Below are 21,768 nucleotides of genomic sequence, written 5' to 3' on the forward strand. Positions count from 1 at the left end.
TCGCGTGTGCGGAGACGCCCCCCCCCCTCCCCCCGGGTACCTCGCGGTGCAGACGCCTAATGGCCCACGCGCTGATCAGCCGCGCCGCTCCCACACTCATCACGCGCCAGTGCACGTCATGTGCCTCCCTCTCTCTCTCTCTCCCTCCCTCTCTCTCTCTCTCCCCCCGTCTGTCTCTCTCGCTACAGCCGCTCACGCCCTGCCGTGAAAAATGCGTGTATTTTGGTAATTGAGGGTAACGCGAGTGACCGGGCCCGGGCCCTTTTCTCGAGGTCCCACCTCTCTTTTGGGCCCGTGTGCGTCTCCCCCGTCTGGACCAAAACTTCTCAGCCACACCACCACTTCTCCGGATTCCATCGATTCAATTTCATTTTTCTCGGAATGCGGCGTGCGTTTCTCGCGGGTCCATTCTCTTCTCTCTCCTCCCTGGGCATTATCATAATAGTCGTGTGATTAAGGAGGGGCTGCTGCTGGGTATGAGATGCAACTGCACCAACCAGGGACCCGACCAAGACGACGGCCCTGCTTCACCGTCCGTCACAGTCGCGAGACGGGCCGGTCTATACACAAAGGGGTATGAGGTGCAACAACAGTGCAGGACGCTGCTGCGTGTGTGTGTGCGCGCGCGCGCTCGCACCATCCGTCCGTCAAGTCGGTCGAGCCGCGGTGTGATCGGGGTGGAATTTATCAACGACACATTCCTCGCGGACGGACAACAGCCGCCTGCCTGCGCCCCGCCCGCGCAGCGGAGGCCCGCGACCATCCGTCAGTCTCGACCGACGAAGCGGGACGCCGCCGCCGCGGCGAGCCGCGCCCGGGGCCGGACAGCGGCCAACGCGCGCGTCGTACGTGTGACAAACGGACCCCCCGCGGCTGGACCTAGGGTGACCCTGCTCGAAGCCCCTGGTGACCTCACGGACACCGACAGGACACCGCTCGCTCCCCAGGAGGACGCCGCTGCCGCTGCCGCGCCGTCGTACCACCCGGCCGGCACTAAAATGGAGTAAGGCACGACGCTTGCTCGGCTCGCATCCTAAAAACCAACCTAACACCGCCCCAGAGGGCTTTTAAATAAAGCCGTTAAACAACGCCGAGCAACCCAGAAAGCGATAATATTTCCCTTGCCGGCGACGACCTCTTCCTTATTATTTTTCCAGGCGGCTGCGGCGCGGCGGTCGTCACGTCAGTCGTCGTCACCGTCTGGTGGGGCAACTTTTTAGGGGTCTCTCAGCGACGACGACGGCCTCCATCACGTCCTCAAAAGGCCCTACGGCTGTATACGACGACGCCCGCGCCGCCGCCGCCGCCCCGCCGCCCCTCCGCGGTCGTGTCGCGGTCCCGCGGCCAAACCCAAACATTTGCCCGCGCGCCGTCACCGTTGTTACAACGCACACGACTGGACCGGGCCGTGTGCTGGACGCCATTTGGTCCGTCGAGGCCCCCGCACGCGCGAGCCAAACGCACAGAGTGTTTTGGCTCGGCACTTGGGCGTGAAATGAAATAGCAGAGGCTGGGGGCTGGAGGGGCCCGGCGGCGGCCCTGGCTGGACCAGAGCGGCTGCGCAAAAGAGGCCGCCAACAACAGCAACAGCCCGCCGCCGCTGGCCCGCGGTTTATCATCTATTTTACAGCCCAGCGACGCCCGCACGCCCGCCGAAAATTTACAACCGCAGCCGCACACGTGCGTGCGTGCCGTGCTTGCGTGCGTTGGGAAGCGGATGGAAAGGGTTTGAGCAAGTCTCCAAAAGCGCGAGTATGGATGTAACCGTCGTACCGATGAAGCGAGCCGGTATGCCAACAACAAAGCAACGTTTTCGAGCAGCTTACTTTTTCAACGAAAAATGATTTACACTTTGTGTTTGTTTGTTGTCTCTCGCGCGCTTAATTTTCTTTTTGAAATGACGTTACATCGGGCCGTGCCGTGCCGTGCCGCCGGTTGGCTGCCCTGCCGCTATAGCTGCCGCTGCAGCTGCAGCGCCGTGAGGTTGGCAGCGCCGGTAATGGCGCATTGTCCATCCCGCGTGCATAACGTGCGTGCTTTACGGCCCCGCAGGTCTCTACGGCGGGGAGCAGCACGGCTCGCGGAGTACACAGGGCACGAGGAAGTAGTTGGCTTAGAAGCAGCTGGATGCAGCCGCCACCGCCGCCGTAGGCAGCCGTAGGCCGGGGCTATCAAACGCGCCACGCGACGCCGCGCCCCGCGCGCTAAACCCATTTCATTGAGCGCCATCATTCAAAGAGCGTCGTGCTTTGCTTTGGACTCGCGGCCAGGTGCGCGCGCGCGCGCGGTGTGGCTCGGCGCGTGGTGGTGCTGCTCGCTCGCTCGCTCACGCTGCTGCCTTCCCCGGCGGTCTCTTGCGCCCTCGCGTTCTCTGTCACTACCTCCCCCCTCCCCTTCTCTCCCCGCAAAGCCCATTCAATTCATGAAGACCATATCCCTACCTCATTGTCTCTATCTCTTTCTTCTTTTCTCTGCAGCAGAGCAGCAGCAGCTTTTTCTGAACCCCGATTTCCTTTTCCCTCCGGCTACTTCTTCGTACTTTTCGGTTTCGATATGTATGCTTTGCGCTGCTCCGCGCAGCAGCGCAACGTCAGCCGCCACCCGCCGCCACGCACTCGGAACTTCACATTTCACAACTGTCCATATTCGAAGCGCGGAGGGTGGGGTATGAGGCGAGGCGAGGTGAGGTGCAGCAGTGCTCACGGAGAAATAAATCAGATCGTATGAATAAGCAATACGGTCGCAGCACGCGCGGGACGGGCCCGGCGGGACGGGCACGACGCACGCCGCAACAACAGACACACACACAAACCATCACTCAGCAAAATTGTCCCCTTCGCGGTCGCATGGTCGCATGGCGTCGTCGTCTTGTGTTTGTTTTGCCGTGCTGCGCGCCGCTGCTTGGACTGGCAATGAGGAATGGCCCCCCCAGAGGGAGTACAGCTGACCATTTGGGATTCAATGACGGGGACCAGATCATATCGGGGAAAAGGTGCGTGAGCGGTGCGTATTTAAGCCCAATCCCAGCGCTGCTGCTGCTGCTGCTGTGCGGAAGGGAAAAGAGAATAAAAACAATAAGAAAGGAACAGCCCAAGCCCACGGCTTGGCTCCGCTCCAGATTTTCGGCTCCTTCATGACATCGCGAAGAAGGGCCTCTCTGCTTGCTTTGAGAAGGGTTCGGGTCGGAACGGGGAGACGATCCCTGCGAGCGAATTATGTGTTTGTGTCCGAAAAAAAAAAAACACACACAACAACCAACCAGCCACGTCCGCAAGGCTTTAACGGGTTGAGCGAGAAAAGATTGCGGGGCGGAGATGACGATAATAGAGGAGGACGGACGATCCCCTCCCACTCCGCCACGCCCTGCCTCAAGCACCTCCCTCCGCTAGGAGGACAACCCGGAAGAGGGTGCGCGAGGCAGCAGCGCGTGGGAGAAAAAGTGAGAGTGGTGTACCGTTGAGGGAGGGGGCGGTACGGGGTGGCTGTCCCGGTCCGCCAGGTGGCGGGCGTGTGGGTGAAGTGCAACCTCCCCGTTATCCCACGCGAGGAGAAGCTCGGCGAGGAAGGTGCACCGTTAGGGCGGAGGTGCGCCGCACCGCGTGGAGGAGCCGATGGTGGTGGTGGTTGCGCAATGGGGCGTCCTCCTCCTCCTGCTCGTCGTGGGGCCCTTCTCGGGGGAGGAGGGAGCGGAGACCGTATTGCATCACCCGCGCTGCAGGTGCACGACCAGAGGGGAACGCCTGACGACGGCGGGCCGCCGCCCGCCCGCGCGCACCAAGGCCATCCTGGCGCGGACGCGTGCCTCGCCGCGGCCGCGGTGTCGAGGGGAGAGAGAGGGTGAAAAAGAGAGGCGGAGGTGGCCGTCAACCTGCGAAACACCACCGATTTCAAGAAAACTCAGCGAGCGGTGCAGGGTGTGATCCTCCACGACCACCGAACTTTCTTAATCGCAATAAAAAGGGGGAAAGGGGAGGGTGATTCAAAGCAAGGGGCAGGAATGTTTGTGTGGTGTGCGTCCCTACCGCGTCCCCCCGCCCATGTCACGCACAGCGGGGACACCTAACCGCTTTTTAATGCCGCGAGCTTCTTTTCTTCCTTTTATTTACCTCTTTTTATGTACCGCCCCTTTGCTCACCCTTTCTCTGGAAATTCAGAAAATTTGTGCGGCCGGAGGGGCTGCTGCGGGGGCGCCGCCGCCGCCGCCGTCATCTGTCAGGGCGTCGCTGAATAGGCGGCCGTTCGGTCCGTCGGAGAGAAAAGGGGGAAGGAGGGGGAGGGGGGCGTAGGGCGTGTACCGCTACGGCCGCGGTGGACCCGACCGGCCCATCTGCTACCGGAGTTGTTGGGTCGTCTTCTTCGTCGTCGTGGGCGGATGGGATAAGATGGGAGGGACACACACACTCTCACACACACGCTCGCTTTTTATTGTATATGGTCCTTTGCCACATCGGCGTGAGAAAGCAGAGCCAGTGTGCAGCCAAAGTGCAGAGCGTGTGCACATGCAGCACAGCAAGGGTTTGTTGTGGTGGCATCAATTATCAGGTGTCTCTCTTGGCATTGAGGGTGGGGGGAAGGGGGGGGGCGATGCCCTCTGGTATATGGTCCGGTCCCCGGGGACGCATGCACACCTGAGTTGTGGTGGCATCAATTATCAGGTGTCTCTCTTGGCATTGAGGGTGGGGGGAAGGGGGGGGGGGCGATGCCCTCTGGTATATGGTCCGGTCCCCGGGGACGCATGCACACCTGAGGAGTGTAAGGTCCAGGCCTCGGCCGAGGTCGGTGAACGCCGCCGTACGTCGACCGTGCGAGAGAAGAGCAAGACGATCACGGTCCGCCCGGTGCCGGTCGTCCCGGTCTGCATGTCTGCATCTGCATCACATCGTGAACAGATGTTGCGGTCCAGACCCGGCCCCATGCATTATACAACCCCATGCAGTCCGTCCTCATCGTGTGAACAAACTAAACCGCTGCCCTACCTCCCGGAGCGGGGGACCCCAGGGCCCCGGCGAGGAGAGGGTCCTCCCACTACTCATCGAGGCTCACCCGGTGCACAGGCCCCTCCAGGCAGCCGCAAGGTGCATCCTCCCGCTGCACCCCCACTTGTTATGTTTTTCTGGGGTGCGGTGGAGGAGGGGTTCACCAGCAGCGGTACTCCCCCCCCCCCCAACAGAGGCAGCGGGCGCGTCGCGTGGGAGGCATATGGGCAGGATTGCTCCCCCCCCCTCTTTTCCCCCTTTACCCCACGCCACTGCATGTACCCACGGTCACCACTTTCGATTGTCGCGTGGATCGAAGTGAGAGAGAAATTAAGATGCACTTTCAAACATGGGGTGTCGTATGAGTGTCATGTGTGCGCAAGGTGCTTCACATTGATCCATACGGCACCGGCAACTTTTTCTCCCATCTCCACATTACTTCAGTCTCGGATCAGGCATCATCCAGGACTTTTACTCCTGACTGGGTGGCAATCACACTCATTTCAGGAGGACCCGGAGGACCACACACCCACACATGCGAATCGAATGGGCGCACCCTGCTGCTCGCCCCAGTGCCGACCGCACCGCTCCGCCCCCGCCCTGCAATCCCAGCCGTCGACGTCCCGTTACGTCTATTTTTGTGTGAAATTCGTGCATTGGGTCAGACCGTTATGTTTTGCACCTGACCAGCAGCCCCGGCTGAGCTCACACACACGCACACACACAAACGCACTCGGCTGCCACCGGCTGACGCTCGCAGCCCCCGGTGTATTGTGTAGGATTCCGAGCTGTGTGGGTCGGGAGGGCCCTGCCCCCTCTGTCGGGCTCAGATTCCCTTCCGGGTTCACACACCTCAAGGGCAAGGGCATCAGGCAAGGGCAGATCGCAGGTCGAGGCCCGTTAGGACGATGGGGGGGAGCTATTGTCTCCGTTTTTGCCCCTAAAAAACATATGAGTGGCGCGCCCTGCCGTGTGTCGGGCGGAGCGGCAGATGAGGTTTCCGCATTCCAGGATGCACAAACAGTCGGCTTGTCTAAAAACGGTCCGGTGAGCCCCAAAGGAAACGGTGTTGTGCACAAACAGATGTCCTGGACTGGCATAAGCACGACGCCAAAGGAGAGGGCGCGATAGAAACGCCTCAAGAGTAGGCAGCCTACATCGCCGCCCAACTAACACTTCGTCCCCTAGAAGCAAAAGCCCATCAGATACCGCAAATGACGGCACAATTGTATGTAGTATTATCCGCGGAAAAGTGAGCACGAAGGGAGGCCCGCCTCTCCACAAAAGTGAGCAAGGGGCCACGACGAACGGGCAATACACGCAAGCGGACGTGGTGGTGACAACTGGGTCTGTTTTCCTACCCGGAGCCACTGGAACCCCTTTCAGCCCGCCCGCGCCTTACACAATGGACGTGGTGGTGACAACTGGGTCTGTTTTCCTACCCGGAGCCACTGGAACCCCTTTCAGCCCGCCCGCGCCTTACACAATGGCCGCAGCAGCAGCAGCAGCAGAGGTAAAGGGCCGATATCCGGCTCGCCTTATTGTGGCGTGGAGGCATCAAACGGGTCCGGTAAATATTCCCCTCTCTCGGAGTATGGTTGCCAGGGGGCAAAAGGGGGCGACAGCGCAGCGTCTCTGCTGCCCGCCGGCCGCGGTCGGTGCGTATGGAGATGAGCACGGAGAGGGCCTCTCCTCCGTGACGACGACGAGGCGCTCCGTCGTCGTCCGCACACTAGAGCAAAGAGCCCTGCAAAGGGCGAGCCACGCGAGATAAATGTATACCACGTGGCTGACTCGCGCCGCGCACTTTTCGTAGTTACAGTGTAGGGTTCGCGGACTGACGTCCCACCGAAGTTACTGGTGATTCAAGTTCATGTGAACTGACGTCCTAACCCTCATTGAAGTTGAAGTTGAACTACCGCATGCACGTGTGCGAGCGGGATGGCCTACCCTCGCTGCCGACGGCTCCTTACGGCTCCCTGCGAGTAGGCAACCCGCACGCACGCGTGCATGGCGGTACAGTATGACCACGAAAAGACCGCGGCGGCGTAAGTCAGCCACCTACCTCCACTACCTCCTACCACCCCCTCTATCACCTGCCCAGGAAGGGGTCTAGCCAAGCTCCAGTATAGTTCGGTCGGTGCAGCGCGCTCTGGCTCCACCACACACACAATGATTAGCCGGGCTGTTGTGCCCCGGGAGCGCCACCGCCGCCGCGACGCCGCAGCCACCCCGCGGGCAGTGCGCCGCGCGTCGCGGTGCGCGTGGGAGGAGCGTGCTGCGCGGCTGCGCGTGCCGCCCCAGCGGAGAGGAGCTCGGGAGGGAGGCGCGCAGGGCGACAACACACAGATTCAGCGGAGCAGAGGGATTATCCGCCGCTGCTGATGCGCATCTTGGACAACAGCAGCAGCCTAATACCACCGCGCGCCTCGCCATTCTTTGAATGGAACGGGAGCGGCCAGGGCGGGTATGACGCCACGACACGTAACCCTTTGCAACATCCTCGCCCGGGGGGCCCCTCTGCGCCGTCCTGCGCCGCCCTGCCCACGACCACCGCCGCCGTGCGCACACAAAAGCCCACCGTCTCAACCAGGCGCTTTATTTTCGCTCCCGTCTTATTAGAATAACAAAGTTAGTGAAAACGACGTTCGGGAAATTCAGTTTGACAGATTTATGCTGAATTTCATTATCGTTTACCGATGCGTGCCCCGATGCGGGGGGGGAGCGCCGGCCGCTTTTGTCTGGCGGGCCCCTGGGCGCCCGTACGGCGTGCGCCCCACGACGCACACGGGGCCCATCGCCTTGCTGTCGACACGTCGGCACCTGGGAGGAACACCAGCAAGGGCCTCGTGGCCTCCGCGGGGCAAAGCAACGCTCCAAGAGACAGGTGCCTCGACACCTGGTTCAAAACTACCGCGGCTAAAAGCTCACTTGTTGCACAAAACAGTATGGTTGAGTGGAAGGGGTCCGAGTAAAAATAACAAAATGAGCAAGTCTACACAGGGAAACGTGTTGGTTTTGACGGCTGTAATGGCTGGAGCAGCACACTTTTAGCCGCGGCGGCTGCGGAGCAGAGGGAATCTCATTTGGTATGCATTATTTAGTTAGCTGGCCTGGCGGCCGGGCCCAAGCACAGCGCCACACCACGGCCCCGGGCGACACCGGCCAGTGCATCTGTTTGGAGAGGCGCCCGGAGGTGTGACGTTTATGAGCGGCCGAGTTAACGCTGAGTTAAACCCGACCCCGGAGTTGATGGGATACGAAATACATTATTTTCATTATTATTCCATACCGACCCGCTGCTGCGCCATGGACCGTTTATTTGTTCGGCGCATTTAATTTATTGGGCGTGAGGGGGCCGCGGGCGCTGCTCACCAGAGCCCACCCCTCCCTTCGCCTCCGACAGGCTCCAGGCGTTTCCAGGAGATGGCGCAGGACAGGACAGGGCAGGCTCCGCAGACTGGACCCGGTACACGGATGGGCTGGGGGCGGCCGGCCTGCAGCTCACAAGGGTGTCGAATGTCATCACTCTTTGTAACCCTCGCCGACGCCGACCGCCGCCTCAAGCCATGCGGAGGCCGGCAGATCCTTTACGCTAATCCGACCGACTTTCGCAATCCGTTTCATCACACAATCGGCGCTCTTGATATACACATCGCTTCCGTACCGAGTCCAAGGAGTTTCATACATCGGTCAGGGGTCACTCACCCCTCGCCCGCTCACACGGCCACGGCACATACTGGCTCGGTTCGGTTGCACTTTCGCCTCTCGCCTTACATTTTTTTCAGTGTAGCCGACGTGTGAAATAATTAGCAATATGGGGGAGCGGCGTGAGGGCGGGCCTAAAGGCGGGCCGACCTCCACCCGAGTTTTATGCCTTCGTCCCTCGGCCGGACGGCGGCTTCTTTGTAGCGTGCCAAATTGTCGCTTGAGCGGACAGACAGCGAACGCCTCCTTCTTCTAGATGTTTTCTTGTCCACGCGCAACCTTTCACGGACCCTAACACGATTTCGGCGCCGCACAACCGACCCACCGACTGGGCTGCTGAACACCTGCCGAATAAGTTGCCTACCATCCAGGCGGACACGGTCCTGCCTGCTCTCCCCTCGCTCCCCCCAACAAGGATAAGCACGATGGGTTGCCTACCTGTCGGGCAGTGGTTGTTGGTCTCGAACCAGTCGCGAAGTGGGCTCAACAAAGATCAGCAGCAGCAGTAGTAGTAGACTCTCCCCAACTCTCCCTCCTCTGACACATACAAGAGAAGGTCCATAAGGCAGATATTTTTAAATTAGACATTTATTGCCAAATAAAAATATTAATATTCTCACAAATACATAGGAAATACAATTGATGAAAATAAATAAATAAACAAGAGATTTTTTTCAAAAAAAATATTGGGAATGACTAAAAGTGCAAACGAGTTAAAAGTCAAGAAGAGCATCTAAATTATCATCATCCGATAAAGTACAGAAGGGTCTTTTGGATACAGAAGTTGATTTGTTTTGCATTGTAATTTGGTGAGGTGCCATGCTGGTGGTTTCATTGGTCTTTTGACTCAAAGCTGCAGCTTGTTTAAGGGATGTACTTACTTTTTCTCCTCCATTAGGAAATGGTTGTGTATCACGGCAGTTGATAAGGGGACTACTGGTCATTTGATCACTATCAATGAACTGAGACCATTTAGAAGTCCTACTTTTAGAGGACTGTAACAATGTTACTGCCTGGGAATTCTCCTCAACATCAAACGATTTTCTGACTGCTGACTTTTTAGAATCATTTACAGGAAGTGCAGAATTTAGAAGGGCAGAAGTCGGCTGGAAATCTTCAACAGGTTGAGTAAAACCTAAAAATAAATTCAATATCACCAGTAAAGATGCATGGAATCACCGGGTTTGCATGGCAGATTCTTATTTATTTAAATTATTACCTTCACACTGATTAATTTTTCTCTTCTTACTCCTAGAAGGGTGGTTGAACTGTCCAAGATCAAGATTATATTGTTTGAGGTCAGAATCATAAACACCTTCTTCTTCTTCTCCTTCTTCATTTTCATCTTCAAGATAATTTTTCCATTTGCTAACTCTGGGATTAAGTGTTGACTCTCTCAAGGAAGAGGACATTTCATGGTGCCCTGAATTATCATTTTCAATAACGTCATCATTGAAAGAAGGCTGACACTCGTTATTTTTATCTTCCAGGTAGTCAGACCATTTGCTAGGCTGGTCATTGTTCCTGGGAAATTCTGTTCAACGAAGTAAAGGTTTAGGGTGTCTCAAAGTTTTGTCATAGACATACACAATTAACAGGAACATAACAACCATTCATAGCCCATTCATATGAGCCCTAACAACTATGCATCTAACCTTGATATTCTTCTGGATAAGTTCCACCATCTTGAGGATCATTGGTGTTTTCAGAGCTATGCTCTGCAGCCAGAAGTCCCTGTTGCATGTTCAAGTCCTGAACATATTGACGACAATCTTTGCCACTTCCTTTGGCATACACCTGTGATAAAGAAAGTGATAAACCAAGTATAAAAGCGCAGATGACAATAAAATTTGATGAATGACCACTGACCTTTAGAACAGATTGCTTCTCGTTACAAACTTTACACTGCCATTTCGGAACTTTCTTAACTATTTGAACCTGAGGACGAAAATATATAGGATTAACAGAGGACGAGGTAGTAGAGGTTACAAAACTCACTCCAGCATTTGAAACTTACCTGAAACGTCTGGCATGAGTAACATCTCAACACATGCAGTTCTTGAGGCATACTTATTCTTCCAATAGAATTTCTTACACTGAATAAAATGACAACTGCTGAACAATCAGCAACATTCAATAGACGTTAAATTTGAACTTTCCGGCAGTTGAAGGGTTGGAGGCTGCCGCGCCGCGAGCGCCACAATCGCTATCGCAGCCAGGCACTTTAAAGAAATTTGTGGACGGCAGTGACAGTCTGACTGGCAGGAGAACTGACAACAGGCATCGTCATGACACTCTCTAATTTTGAGGTAATATATCTCTGTTATTTGTGTTACTTCTCCTATTTTGAAATTATTGAGATGAAGGAGTTAAATAGTTGTACCTTCCTTAATCTTCGAGTACGTTATAACGGATTTACTTCTAGTAGAGTGTCACCGACAATCTTAGTAGTTCCTAACCTCATCATACTCCGGTGCCCCCTCTTTTGTGTCAAAATCCGTAACTTGTGTTCAAATCGCGGAATCTTTACCCCTATCACTGTTTTTGCTTGTTTTGTCCCCGTTTTTTTATTGACATCTGCCCATTTTTTACATGCCCATCACTGTACCGTGACAACAGCCGATCCATTGTGTTTATAGCTTGTCATTCAGCATTTCATTGCTGCTTTAGTAAAGAATAAAGAGCTATGAGGACTTTTGCTTTATTTTTCTCTTACAATATGTTTGTTATTTCTTCGACAGATGGAGGTTGATGATCGGCCCTCTCGGGGGGAGGGGTTTCGTCCTTATTACGTTACGAAAATAGAGGAGCTGCAGCTTATTGTAGCTGACAAGAGCCAAAATCTGCGTCGTCTTCAAGCGCAGCGAAATGAACTTAATGCCAAAGGTAGCTGTTAATTCAGTTTTTTTTTTATTGTTCTTGGCCGTTAACCTTGTTGTTGTTTTTTGCAATTTGATATCAAAATGTTACTTCTAGTGCGCATGCTCCGTGAAGAACTTCAACTGCTTCAAGAGCAGGGCTCATATGTCGGTGAAGTTGTAAAACCTATGGACAAAAAGAAAGTTTTGGTCAAGGTCCACCCTGAGGGAAAATTTGTAGTTGATTTGGACAAGAACATAGACATCAATGATGTAACTCCTAACTCACGAGTTGCCCTGCGAAATGAAAGTTATACTCTCCACAAAATACTTCCTAATAAGGTAAGTCATCCACGGATGCAATTAATTTTTTTCCGATTATTAGTAGAACTAATTTACTCCATGTATCATTATCCAGGTGGATCCTCTTGTGTCTTTGATGATGGTAGAGAAAGTTCCGGACTCCACTTATGAGATGGTTGGTGGTCTGGACAAGCAGATCAAAGAGATTAAAGAAGTAATTGAATTGCCTGTCAAGCACCCTGAACTCTTTGATGCCCTTGGTATTGCCCAACCAAAAGGAGTTCTTCTGTACGGTCCTCCTGGCACAGGTATTGTTACTTACAATGACATTTTGGCAAATCACAAGTCTTTCCATCAAATGATATTTTTAGCTCATCAATCTTATAATTTCAGGCAAAACGCTGTTGGCACGTGCAGTTGCCCACCACACTGAATGTACCTTTATTCGTGTGTCCGGCTCTGAGCTGGTACAAAAATTTATTGGTGAGGGTTCTAGAATGGTCAGAGAACTCTTCGTAATGGCAAGGTTAGTCTTTTATTGATATTAGCCTGGCATTAATTTCCAATCTTTGAGTTACGAGTGATTCTGTCTTAACAGGGAACATGCACCTTCCATTATTTTTATGGATGAAATTGACTCCATTGGTTCATCTCGTATTGAGTCAGGAAGTGGTGGAGACTCAGAAGTCCAGCGTACTATGCTTGAACTTTTAAACCAGTTGGATGGTTTTGAGGCTACCAAAAATATTAAGGTTTGCACTGTGCTTGATTTAATTAGCATTGCATGCAAATGATATGTTTATTATAAATTTCTTTGAAATGTTTACCATTGTAGGTTATTATGGCCACTAATCGAATTGACATCCTTGACCAAGCTCTGTTGCGACCTGGGCGTATTGACCGCAAAATTGAGTTCCCTCCACCAAATGAGGAGGCACGTCTTGACATCTTGCGCATTCACTCAAGAAAAATGAACCTCACAAGAGGCATCAATCTCCGTAAGATTGCTGAACTTATGCCTGGAGCATCTGGTGCTGAAGTAAAGGTGAGTGTAGCTATATCTTGAGGAAAAAATTGCCTTAAAATCCCATAATCTTAAACTGTTTCTAACTTGGCTTATTTTAGGGTGTGTGTACTGAAGCGGGAATGTACGCTTTGAGAGAAAGGAGAGTTCATGTTACTCAAGAAGATTTTGAAATGGCCGTAGCCAAAGTTATGCAGAAAGATTCGGAGAAGAATATGTCCATCAAAAAATTGTGGAAGTAAATATTATTTACAATGTCTCAGCTATCAAAGTCCCAGCAAAATATTGTACAGAAATTTTCAACCTGTTGTAACAGTTCATTGTATAAATACTTACCTCTCACTCTATTTAAGTGCATGATTAGTGTGCAACCTTTTATATAAATAAAGCCCACAGGAAAAAAATGATTCTATTAATTGACACAATCATATCATTGTATGTTGGAAGATTCAATTTTATTTTCTGCACCTGCAATATTAAGTGTTCTAATGTAGATGTTCCATTTTATATCATGAGCTTTATCATGCTAAAAAGGACACAGGGTAAATCACACACACACTGATGGACAAAAATTAAGTGCTATTGGTATCTAAAACAAAAGTGAGGACCATATAAATTCTACAAACTCACTAGATATCTGAGAACAGAACCATGTTAGACAAGGGTTAACTTGGCAGAGGTACTATGCTGCCACTAAATAAAATTTTCTCAGATTGATTCAAAATCATGTCAATTTTACAAATCCATTTGAACTTATATAAAAGGTAAGACAAAAAGGTTCTCTCCTTATCACAAATCTACAATAACTGAAATCAATTACTGTTATGGACAGTCATCCATCAAATTCATGGATTCTAATGATTTCTGCACAATACTTCTTATGACAGTGCTTCAATAACCTTTATGACGTTCACAGTCTAAAATACATTATATGAATACAGTTCATCCTGCATGAATTAAAATTCTCGACGATGGTATTTATCTGGGTCAAAGTAGGATGTGACAACAACTCTGTTGTTGAACTTGCGCCCTGTAAGACTTTGCTGTGCCTTTTGGCAGTCACCAATTCCATTGAATTCAACAAAAACCTGAAACAAGAGTTAGTTATTTAGATGTGCAATAAATAGGATTTCTAACCGAAGCTGAAGCAAAAAACGATCAGATAGATAAAACTTACTTTGCCACATCCAGGAACGTCTACACCTTCAATAGGCCTTGGAATCTCAAGTGAACGAACAACACCATATTTGCTGCACTCTTCCCTAATATCATCAAGAATATCTTCATATTCCTCTTCATCCCGAAGCTCATCAGGGGTCACCATGTTAAGCAAACACAGCACCTGTCAAATTAAATTAAATTTTAGTTGGAAAGTGATAGACATTATTACAAATTACTTTACTACACATCTGCATTAATGCAGTCATGTAAAATATAACAGTTAAAGACTGAGGTGGAACTGACCTCTGTAGCTGGTCCAGCAGCACCAACCATAGTAAGACCAGGTACTTGGATTTGAACTGGTGCTTGTTGACCAATCTGGGCGTTCTTGGCTCCAACACTTGCACGCTGAACAATAAGTTTCTTGTCGCCAAGTTGCATTCCATGCAAACCAGCAATTGCCTAAAAAATATAAATTTTACATTTTCAAGAATTTGTATTAATTTGTATTGTGTTACGCTATTGAACAATCTAGCCAGCAAATATTACCTGATCTGTCATTGAGACATCGAAGTATTCACAGAAGGCATAACCCTTGCTGAGACCAGTAGCTGAGTCCTTGACCAAATTGAATGCTCGTAGTTGACCAAATGACATCAAAAGCTCCTTGACCTATAAAAAGGAATATGAATAAAAAAGTTTTATTTAGTTTGTAACACAATGTGCATAGATTTACAGATTCTATAGCGAATGGGACACAGTGAAAGATATCAGTAGCCTTGTCTTGTGGCAGGATTTTAGGACTAAATTTGAAAGACTTTGCCTCAGAAGCATAGATTCCTACAAAACTAGACTGAAGTAAACATTAAAATGATTCTTTGCAAAGAGCACTGTAATAATTTTGGGATTAAAGTTATATTTTACTAAATGACAGTTGCTCATCTGAGGCCAGCACACGGATCAATGATATTATGTCCCAAAGAAGTATTTAAATTCCATCAAAAGACGAAAAGTTCTTGATAAAAGAAACAACAACAAAAAACCAAAGCAGTGTGTGCTTAATTTGTAAGTATAATATAGGAAAAGCCGGGGAGAATTCAGAGGTGCTGTTGTGCTTTAAAATGGGAAACATCTGGTAGGTCCTCTCACTAGAGGGTCTGCCCTGAATATTTCATAATTTTGAAATATTTTGTTGAATTTAATATTAAAAAATGATAAAACCAAGAATTAGATATGATAAAAAAATATTACAACCAGCTCATTGGCGCCCCAAACAATACTTCAAACCAATCCCCAAGTGCTGTTCCTGCAGGAAATTGAAAGTTAATAAAGTAAATACAACCTGAATGCCTGCTGCATGTACTTCATATTTAATTGAAAATAAGTATGAAAAGTATCTGTGGCACTCTCACTGTCTCTTCTGATGAGTTGCCACATGTTAATGGTAAGAAGCATTTTGATGGTAAGATGAAATCCATATGCTGGAAACAAAGTGTCCAGTCCATCCACTTGTTGACATACATACAACATGCTAGTGAGTTGCTCGTCACAAGTTCCCTATCTGTGTGTCAATGTGGTGGAGGAGTTTCAAAATTAGCCACAAAAAAAATTTACTCCGATTTACCTAGTCTGAATGATGTATAAAAAAAATTAGCTATTGTACTACAACAAACCATCAGGCTACTTAACTTTTTTAATTACGTTAAGTTTTGGTAGTGTTGTGCTGAAGCATAGGGACACACCACACAATCTTATATACCTCAGCATAGGAAGGTAGATTGGAGTGAAGTTTCTTGGTGGCTATTCTTAAGACTCTCCACAACCAGGTTAATGCTAAGAATAGGAGCTTGACAAGAGCAGCACGCCTAGAACAAGTTAAGCTTCTAAAAGTACTTTTGAAATCTATTTCTGGTTTTTGCAGTTCATCTAATCATCAAATTGCTTCTTACCACCGGCAAAATATGGCAACTCATCAGAAGTGCCATAGAAACTTATTTATCAATTAAATATAAAATAGGTGCGATAGGCACTCGGACAATATTCACTATCTTGACTTACAAACTCTTTAAAAAAAAGTACAGTGAAAGTGCCGAAAATAATAATTCTCCAGTTAAATACGAAATAAAGTAGAACCTCAACAGTAGGCGCTGGAGTGCGACTGCACTGTTTAGACTGACCAAAATACTGTGACAAGGTGGTGGAAACGTCCTGACAACAATTTCTAAGTGAACTCTCCAATCGCACTCTTAAGTCAGGCGTCACAGTGGTTACAGTGCGCTCGCTTCTGCCGTGCTCCGTTCTCCCCAATCCTCCAGTCGCCGTGTCGGCAGCCTACGTCAAACGCGCACGCGCCATCTATCGAGGTACTACTGAGGGTCGAAGGTGCAGCAGGCTCACAGCAAAGTTTCTTTAACTTGACCTTCAAACTCCCGGCGAGGCGTGGGGACGCGCGAAGCGTTCTAGGGACTGACATGAGAAATGGTTTCGGACCCCAATCAACTGGTCTTAATAATTATCAATGGTTAGGGGTATTTAATAAGTTTTAAATATTAACTGAAAAAATATGTTAAAGACTATAAAATATTTAGGGGACCTTCTAGTGAAAGGACCTTACAGAATTTACCCTTTACTATTAATATGCAAAGAAATAAAGGTAAAGCTTCTTATTCTTTGAAACAAGTCAAATTTTTCATTGCTGGTTAGAAATTTACTTAAGCATGAGGGATTGCATTAACTAGCACCTACCTGGCCCATGCTGGCCCTCAGATCATTAAGAATTATCACAGAATAGGTAAATCATAAAAAGACAACTAAAATTCTGAAATATTGAAATGAAGTAAAGTACTTTTCGTAATAAATGAAAAACCATGCAAGTTCTAAAGAGCACCACAGTTTTTGGCCAAACTAAATATAACTTAAAATTAATGTCCTAGAGTGTGTGCAGCAAATTTAAGATGCCCCAAATGTTTTGACAGAAGGAATACGTCTGTGCCCCTTGTCGAATTAATCTGTCCCAGAGGTTGCCTTCCATAATAGCCTTTACGTACCAATCTGATGCATCAATATCCACAATATGGGCTGCAAAATTGTTATAATTTTATAAACACAAATTGCAACTTGCCTTTTATTTGGCCGGACACAGCCGACCCACACATACATTTGATGGCCAGCCTTAGAAAGCTTAGGCGGGAGGTGTTCAATCTGTCTTTTGACGTTTCTTACCCACGATACCTTAGCTAAGACAGAACGGGGGAAGAAAGCAGAGGCACGAATAAGTTTTGGTTCTTTGCGTCTTCAAACTGTTCTTACAAATACTAATGGTAGCTACTGGTGTTGGCTAATGAGTACAAGGTCTGTTGAGGAAATGCTACAAAAATCATGCATAAGGCTCTGTCCAGCTAGCAAGTGACAACTATGTAGGATTCCCATAGTATTAAAGAAAAATTGAACTTCTCCTTGAGGTAACAAAAAATTTCTGAACAATGACAACAGAAAGATCAACTGATAGGAATTTTTAGATTAAAATTTTGGTGTAGAAGTTAACCCAATATGATACTGATTAAAGATGTCAAAATACTTCATATAACTTAGGCATTGAATTCAGAAAATTAGAATTGAAACTAACACAGCTCAGTAACAAGAGACTAATAATACCCACAGCACTGGAAAAAGCTGGGGAATTAGTTATAATTTAGGTATTAAAATTAATTCATAGAATCTCAAGTTAAATGTTAAAACAGACTTTGTAAACATATACCAAACACATGGTTGCTGAAAATGAAAAAGAAAACAGTATTGGCTGCGCACTCTCCATAGATGAACCTAGACCAAAACTTCCTGCTGCAAAATGCAAATCGCCCTTGAAAAAAGATGCAAATGCTAAACCTGCGAGGCACATTACCCTGTTTGAGAAACTGAACGAACATCTCAGCAATAGCCTAAAAAATCACAAAGTTGTGAATAAAATCATTTTGATTGTAAGAGCATGTGTGGACTTCTTTCAAAAATTAAACAGCAGTCTGAATAGAAGTTAACACTGTTTCCTAACCAACAGAGTAAAGCAAAGTTTAAAACGCTATAAATGATAGTCCACGCTGAAAAAATGTGCTTCAATGAATATCATTTTAGAATGTGGGTAATAATTGAACAAGCCTGAAGTGTGAGATGAACCTGAAATGGGCATAGAGTAGCAAGAAGGAAAATGAAGAGGAACAAACTCGGTACGTGTAAAAGTGCACGAGAAATTTGAGAAGTGAGCCGTCACAGAAGACAAATGAAAGCAAATTAACTGTTGGGCGAATCGCAGTTATTGCATGCAGAATAAGTGTCACAAGCTCTCAATGCTTGCTTTCTTCCATGGTTTGAGGGGATTTAAATAAGTCTGTGGATACCCAGTGGAACAGATGGAGGCACTGCTCTGTATTCCTAGGAAATTTTAGGGGGCTGAAGCTGCACAAAAGAACCTCAAAACTGAAGCCATGGACCAGTACAAAATGAAATGCACAGTCTAGGTGCTTCCCAAAAACAACTGTGCCTGTTTCCTTGAGGATTATACTAGAAGCAAACATACCAGAATGTTACTTACCTGATCTTCATTTAAGTAGTTTGGTAGGCCTCCAATGAAAATCTTGTGAGGTGAGTCAGGAACCACTGTGCTAATCACCCCAGCTGCAAAGAAGAATAAGTTATTTATATTACATGTTGGTCCAAAATATATGTCTAAACATCTGTTAAAAATGCACTGACAAAAATTGAATGTGGGCATACTCATACCTGGTACTGTTACAGAGGGGTTCTCTGACATGCCCGGCATTGGCTGATAATCGTGAGGTCGTCGAATCTTCAAACTCTGTCCTTTGAAATTGATCCCATCGAAAGCCATGGCTTGGGTAGTTTCATCAATTGACCGAAACTGAGCAAAAAATCAGGACAAATATTAAACAATCATTTAAAACACAAATATTATAGACAAAGTTCTCATTTTCCTTACCTCTAGGAAGGCAAAATTTTTATCCAAGTTGATCTGACATGCCAGAACTGGATTACCAGCAGCCTGAGCTAGACCAGAAAGATGCATTTGCTGGTTGAAAAACTCCATCATCTCATCCTGCAGACAAAGGCAATTGTGAGGATTAGTGGGTGGTCCTAGGCAAAAGTTCATTAGGAAATAAAAGTTGACCTTGAATTTCAAGGATGCATTCTTACCTCTGTAACACCAAAAGGTATATTACCAACATATAAGCGTCGGGCTTGTCTGGTAATGGTGGACCCAACAACAGGAACTGCTGCCTGAGGAGTTTCTGTTACCAAATTGGCAGGAATCTGACCAGCAGCTGCAAATTAAAAGCCCAAGTTTTCAATGAGAACTTAATTACATAGAGGAAACACGTAAATTCTAAAACTTGTTGGGTATGATACAATAATCATGAAACTAGCATTACCTTGCATGGCTTTGTACTGCATGGGCGTAATGTGTTCAAATCCTGGAGGAGGAACATCCCAATACATAGACGGCTTTCGTCTTCTTGACCTCTTATCTTTTTTAGGTGACCTGTACAGACAAAAGTCAAAATTAAGAGAGACTTTAAGAGTGCATGCAAGGCTTTCAGTAATTCCTTGAGTCAGAGCTTACCCTGGTGGAGATCGACTACGTTTCCTATTTCTGCTTCTTTCTCTGCTGCGGGATCTTTTCTTGTGTTCACGAGAGCGAGAGCGTCTTCTCCTTTCCCTGTCTCTATCTTTCTCCTTGTCACGATCACGATCTGCAAAATTAAGCTTATTTTAGAACATAATTTCAAGCGCCTTCAGTGAAAGTAGAAAATGTAAATACCCTGCTTCCACCATGTTTGTTTGGAATTAAACCAATCTCAAAATTTAAATAGCAAAAAGTTTCAAGGAATTGAAAAGGAACGATGAACAAAATGACATCACTGCCAAATGACAATAAATTAAAAGTTACTACAACGTAATAGAATTTTGCAATAAAATCGGAGCCGAATTTAGAAAGAAAACTACATGGAGAAGAAATCGACAGTGGTCGATTTCGAGGAAATAACGAACATTTGTTGTTTGGTGATATCATAGGAAGTAAAACAGGGACACATTCACCGGAGCCTATGCCGGTCGAGCTGTACGTAAACTCACCTTTGCTGTCTTCTCCCATATCGGAAAATGAGTTAAATTACTGAAGGGAGTTAACAGTACACAAATATAGTAACGAAAACAATAGTAATGCTCTCAAGTAGACACAGATCGGTTAATAAATGTAATGATGCTTTAGGTCTGACGCAAAAATGGCGACTGCAAGAACCTTTCAAGGAGTGTTAACGGAAACGTGGGATGTGTAGCAGCTATGTGACCGGAAACAGGCCGGGAAAAGCAGAAAATGGTCACCCCTTCCCACTGTATCGCTTCCTTCTGGCGTACCCACGAACGTACTTTTTGTTTGTGGCTGGCAGCGGACAGCAGGGTGTTGATGTTTGACGTTAAAAAGTGAAAATGTATTGGTGAAGAATTCATTTTTTGAGAATCCTGTGGGGTAGTTTCACTTCTAAGTGTGTCCTGAAAAGCATTCTACATCAGTTCAGTCTTGATGTTTCCCTTATGACAGGGTGCTATCCCTGAGTACCGTTAGTTTGGTTCCTCAACCTCAAAATGGCGTCGGCAGAACAACTTGGATTAAACAAAACATGGGAATTGTCACTTTACGAGCTACACAGAACTCCTCAAGAGGCAATTACGGACAATACGGAGATCGCTGTGTCCCCCAGAAGCCTGCACAGCGAACTGATGTGTCCTATATGTTTGGACATGTTAAAGAAGACAATGACAACCAAGGAATGTTTACACAGGTTCTGTTCAGACTGTATTGTGACTGCTCTCCGGTCAGGAAACAAGGAATGTCCTACTTGTCGAAAAAAGTTAGTGTCAAAGAGATCTTTGAGACCTGATCCCAACTTCGATCTTTTAATATCCAAACTGTATCCGTGTCGGGATGAATACGAAGCTCATCAAGAAAGAGTGTTGGAAAAGTTGCAGAAGAGTTCCAGTCAAGCAGCGTTTCTTAACTCCATCACTGAAGGAATTAAACTTCAGTCTCAACACCGTCAGCAGAGGAGTAACAAGAAGCTGCTTAGTGAAAATGATGCAACGGTCAATACTCCTAATCCAAGTGCTCCTACGACTCCAACGCCAGCTCAAAGTGGGTCCGATTCCCAACCACCATTTCAAACTCCTCAGTCGCAGGCACAGTCTCATTCGCAGATTCAATTACAACCCCAGTCCCAGTCCCAATCTCAGGCGCAGTCACATTCCCATGCCCATTCCCAGTCCCAATCCCAAGGCCAGTCACAACCACAGCCACAGCCGCAGACCCCATTGCTACCTCAGAGTTCTGTTCAGGCACCAAGCCCTCATCCTCCTTCTCCAACTCCAGGGGGTTCCCAGTCATCATCCTCAGGACACATGAAGCCTATTAAGCGCCCAAAGATAGCGATTACCTCTGAAAATGACTCTGCAAGTTCAAGTATGGAGGCGTCAGGTGGCCATGACACCGCAACAGAAGGAGAAGGAGCTGAAACATTTGGTGAGGTTGAACTTGTTTTCAAACCTCATCCAGTTGAAATGTCTGATAGTCCAGTTATGAAACTCATGAAAGAAGAGGATACCATCAGATTTCTTAAAACAACAGCTAATGCCACAGGTATGGAAATTTGGAATAAAAATTGTTCTTTAGATT

The 21,768-nt window shown here is 48.0% G+C and overlaps 4 protein-coding genes and 1 long non-coding RNA gene across 7 annotated transcripts in view; 2 read left to right on the plus strand and 3 right to left on the minus strand.

Annotated features, from left to right (window-relative positions):
- LOC113201726 (uncharacterized) overlaps positions 1 to 9,223 on the minus strand; it is a 113,371-nt gene extending 104,148 nt beyond the window's left edge. Inside the window, exon 1 of the long non-coding RNA XR_008011930.1 lies at positions 9,123 to 9,223. This is a non-coding gene — a long non-coding RNA (uncharacterized LOC113201726). The remainder of the gene's footprint in view (positions 1 to 9,122) is intronic.
- Positions 9,224 to 9,254: 31 nt separating this feature from the next.
- LOC113208434 (MRN complex-interacting protein) lies at positions 9,255 to 10,886 on the minus strand. The gene is made up of 5 exons (XM_026425411.2): positions 10,702 to 10,886; positions 10,554 to 10,622; positions 10,340 to 10,481; positions 9,904 to 10,218; positions 9,255 to 9,819 (listed from the first exon to the last, which is right to left on the minus strand). Exons 1-5 carry the CDS (start codon positions 10,750 to 10,752, stop codon positions 9,398 to 9,400), a joined length of 999 nt encoding a protein of 332 aa, XP_026281196.1. The 5' UTR covers positions 10,753 to 10,886; the 3' UTR covers positions 9,255 to 9,397.
- Positions 10,859 to 13,216, plus strand: LOC113208433 (26S proteasome regulatory subunit 8). Of its 2 annotated transcripts, none has more exons than XM_026425410.2 (8): positions 10,859 to 10,993; positions 11,426 to 11,570; positions 11,661 to 11,884; positions 11,961 to 12,153; positions 12,239 to 12,371; positions 12,444 to 12,597; positions 12,681 to 12,890; positions 12,971 to 13,216. In XM_026425410.2, the coding sequence occupies exons 1-8, from the start codon at positions 10,973 to 10,975 to the stop codon at positions 13,109 to 13,111; spliced, it is 1,221 nt and encodes a 406-aa protein (XP_026281195.1). In that variant the 5' UTR covers positions 10,859 to 10,972; the 3' UTR covers positions 13,112 to 13,216. The 2 variants fall into 2 exon arrangements, with proteins under 2 accessions (XP_026281195.1, XP_052129774.1); XM_052273814.1 differs by having other exon boundaries at positions 10,958 to 11,083.
- An 83-nt stretch (positions 13,217 to 13,299) lies between these two features.
- Positions 13,300 to 20,340, minus strand: LOC113208431 (splicing factor U2AF 50 kDa subunit). Of its 2 annotated transcripts, XM_026425408.2 has the most exons (11): positions 20,175 to 20,340; positions 19,663 to 19,792; positions 19,472 to 19,581; positions 19,236 to 19,363; positions 19,021 to 19,137; positions 18,804 to 18,942; positions 18,616 to 18,698; positions 14,580 to 14,702; positions 14,334 to 14,492; positions 14,047 to 14,211; positions 13,300 to 13,957 (listed from the first exon to the last, which is right to left on the minus strand). In XM_026425408.2, the coding sequence occupies exons 1-11, from the start codon at positions 20,191 to 20,193 to the stop codon at positions 13,826 to 13,828; spliced, it is 1,305 nt and encodes a 434-aa protein (XP_026281193.1). In that variant the 5' UTR covers positions 20,194 to 20,340; the 3' UTR covers positions 13,300 to 13,825. The 2 variants fall into 2 exon arrangements, with proteins under 2 accessions (XP_026281193.1, XP_026281192.1); XM_026425407.2 differs by having other exon boundaries at positions 18,616 to 18,942.
- Positions 20,341 to 20,475: 135 nt separating this feature from the next.
- The window catches only part of LOC113208432 (E3 ubiquitin-protein ligase RING1), a 12,693-nt gene continuing 11,400 nt past the window's right edge, over positions 20,476 to 21,768 (plus strand). Inside the window, exon 1 of the mRNA XM_026425409.2 lies at positions 20,476 to 21,732. Coding sequence (XP_026281194.1) covers positions 20,685 to 21,732 — 1,048 coding nt within the window. The 5' untranslated portion in view covers positions 20,476 to 20,684. The remainder of the gene's footprint in view (positions 21,733 to 21,768) is intronic.

The sequence above is a fragment of the Frankliniella occidentalis genome, unplaced genomic scaffold (genome assembly GCF_000697945.3).
Source record: "Frankliniella occidentalis isolate FOCC.00 unplaced genomic scaffold, Focc_3.1 Scaffold303, whole genome shotgun sequence".
NCBI lineage: Eukaryota > Metazoa > Arthropoda > Insecta > Thysanoptera > Thripidae > Frankliniella > Frankliniella occidentalis.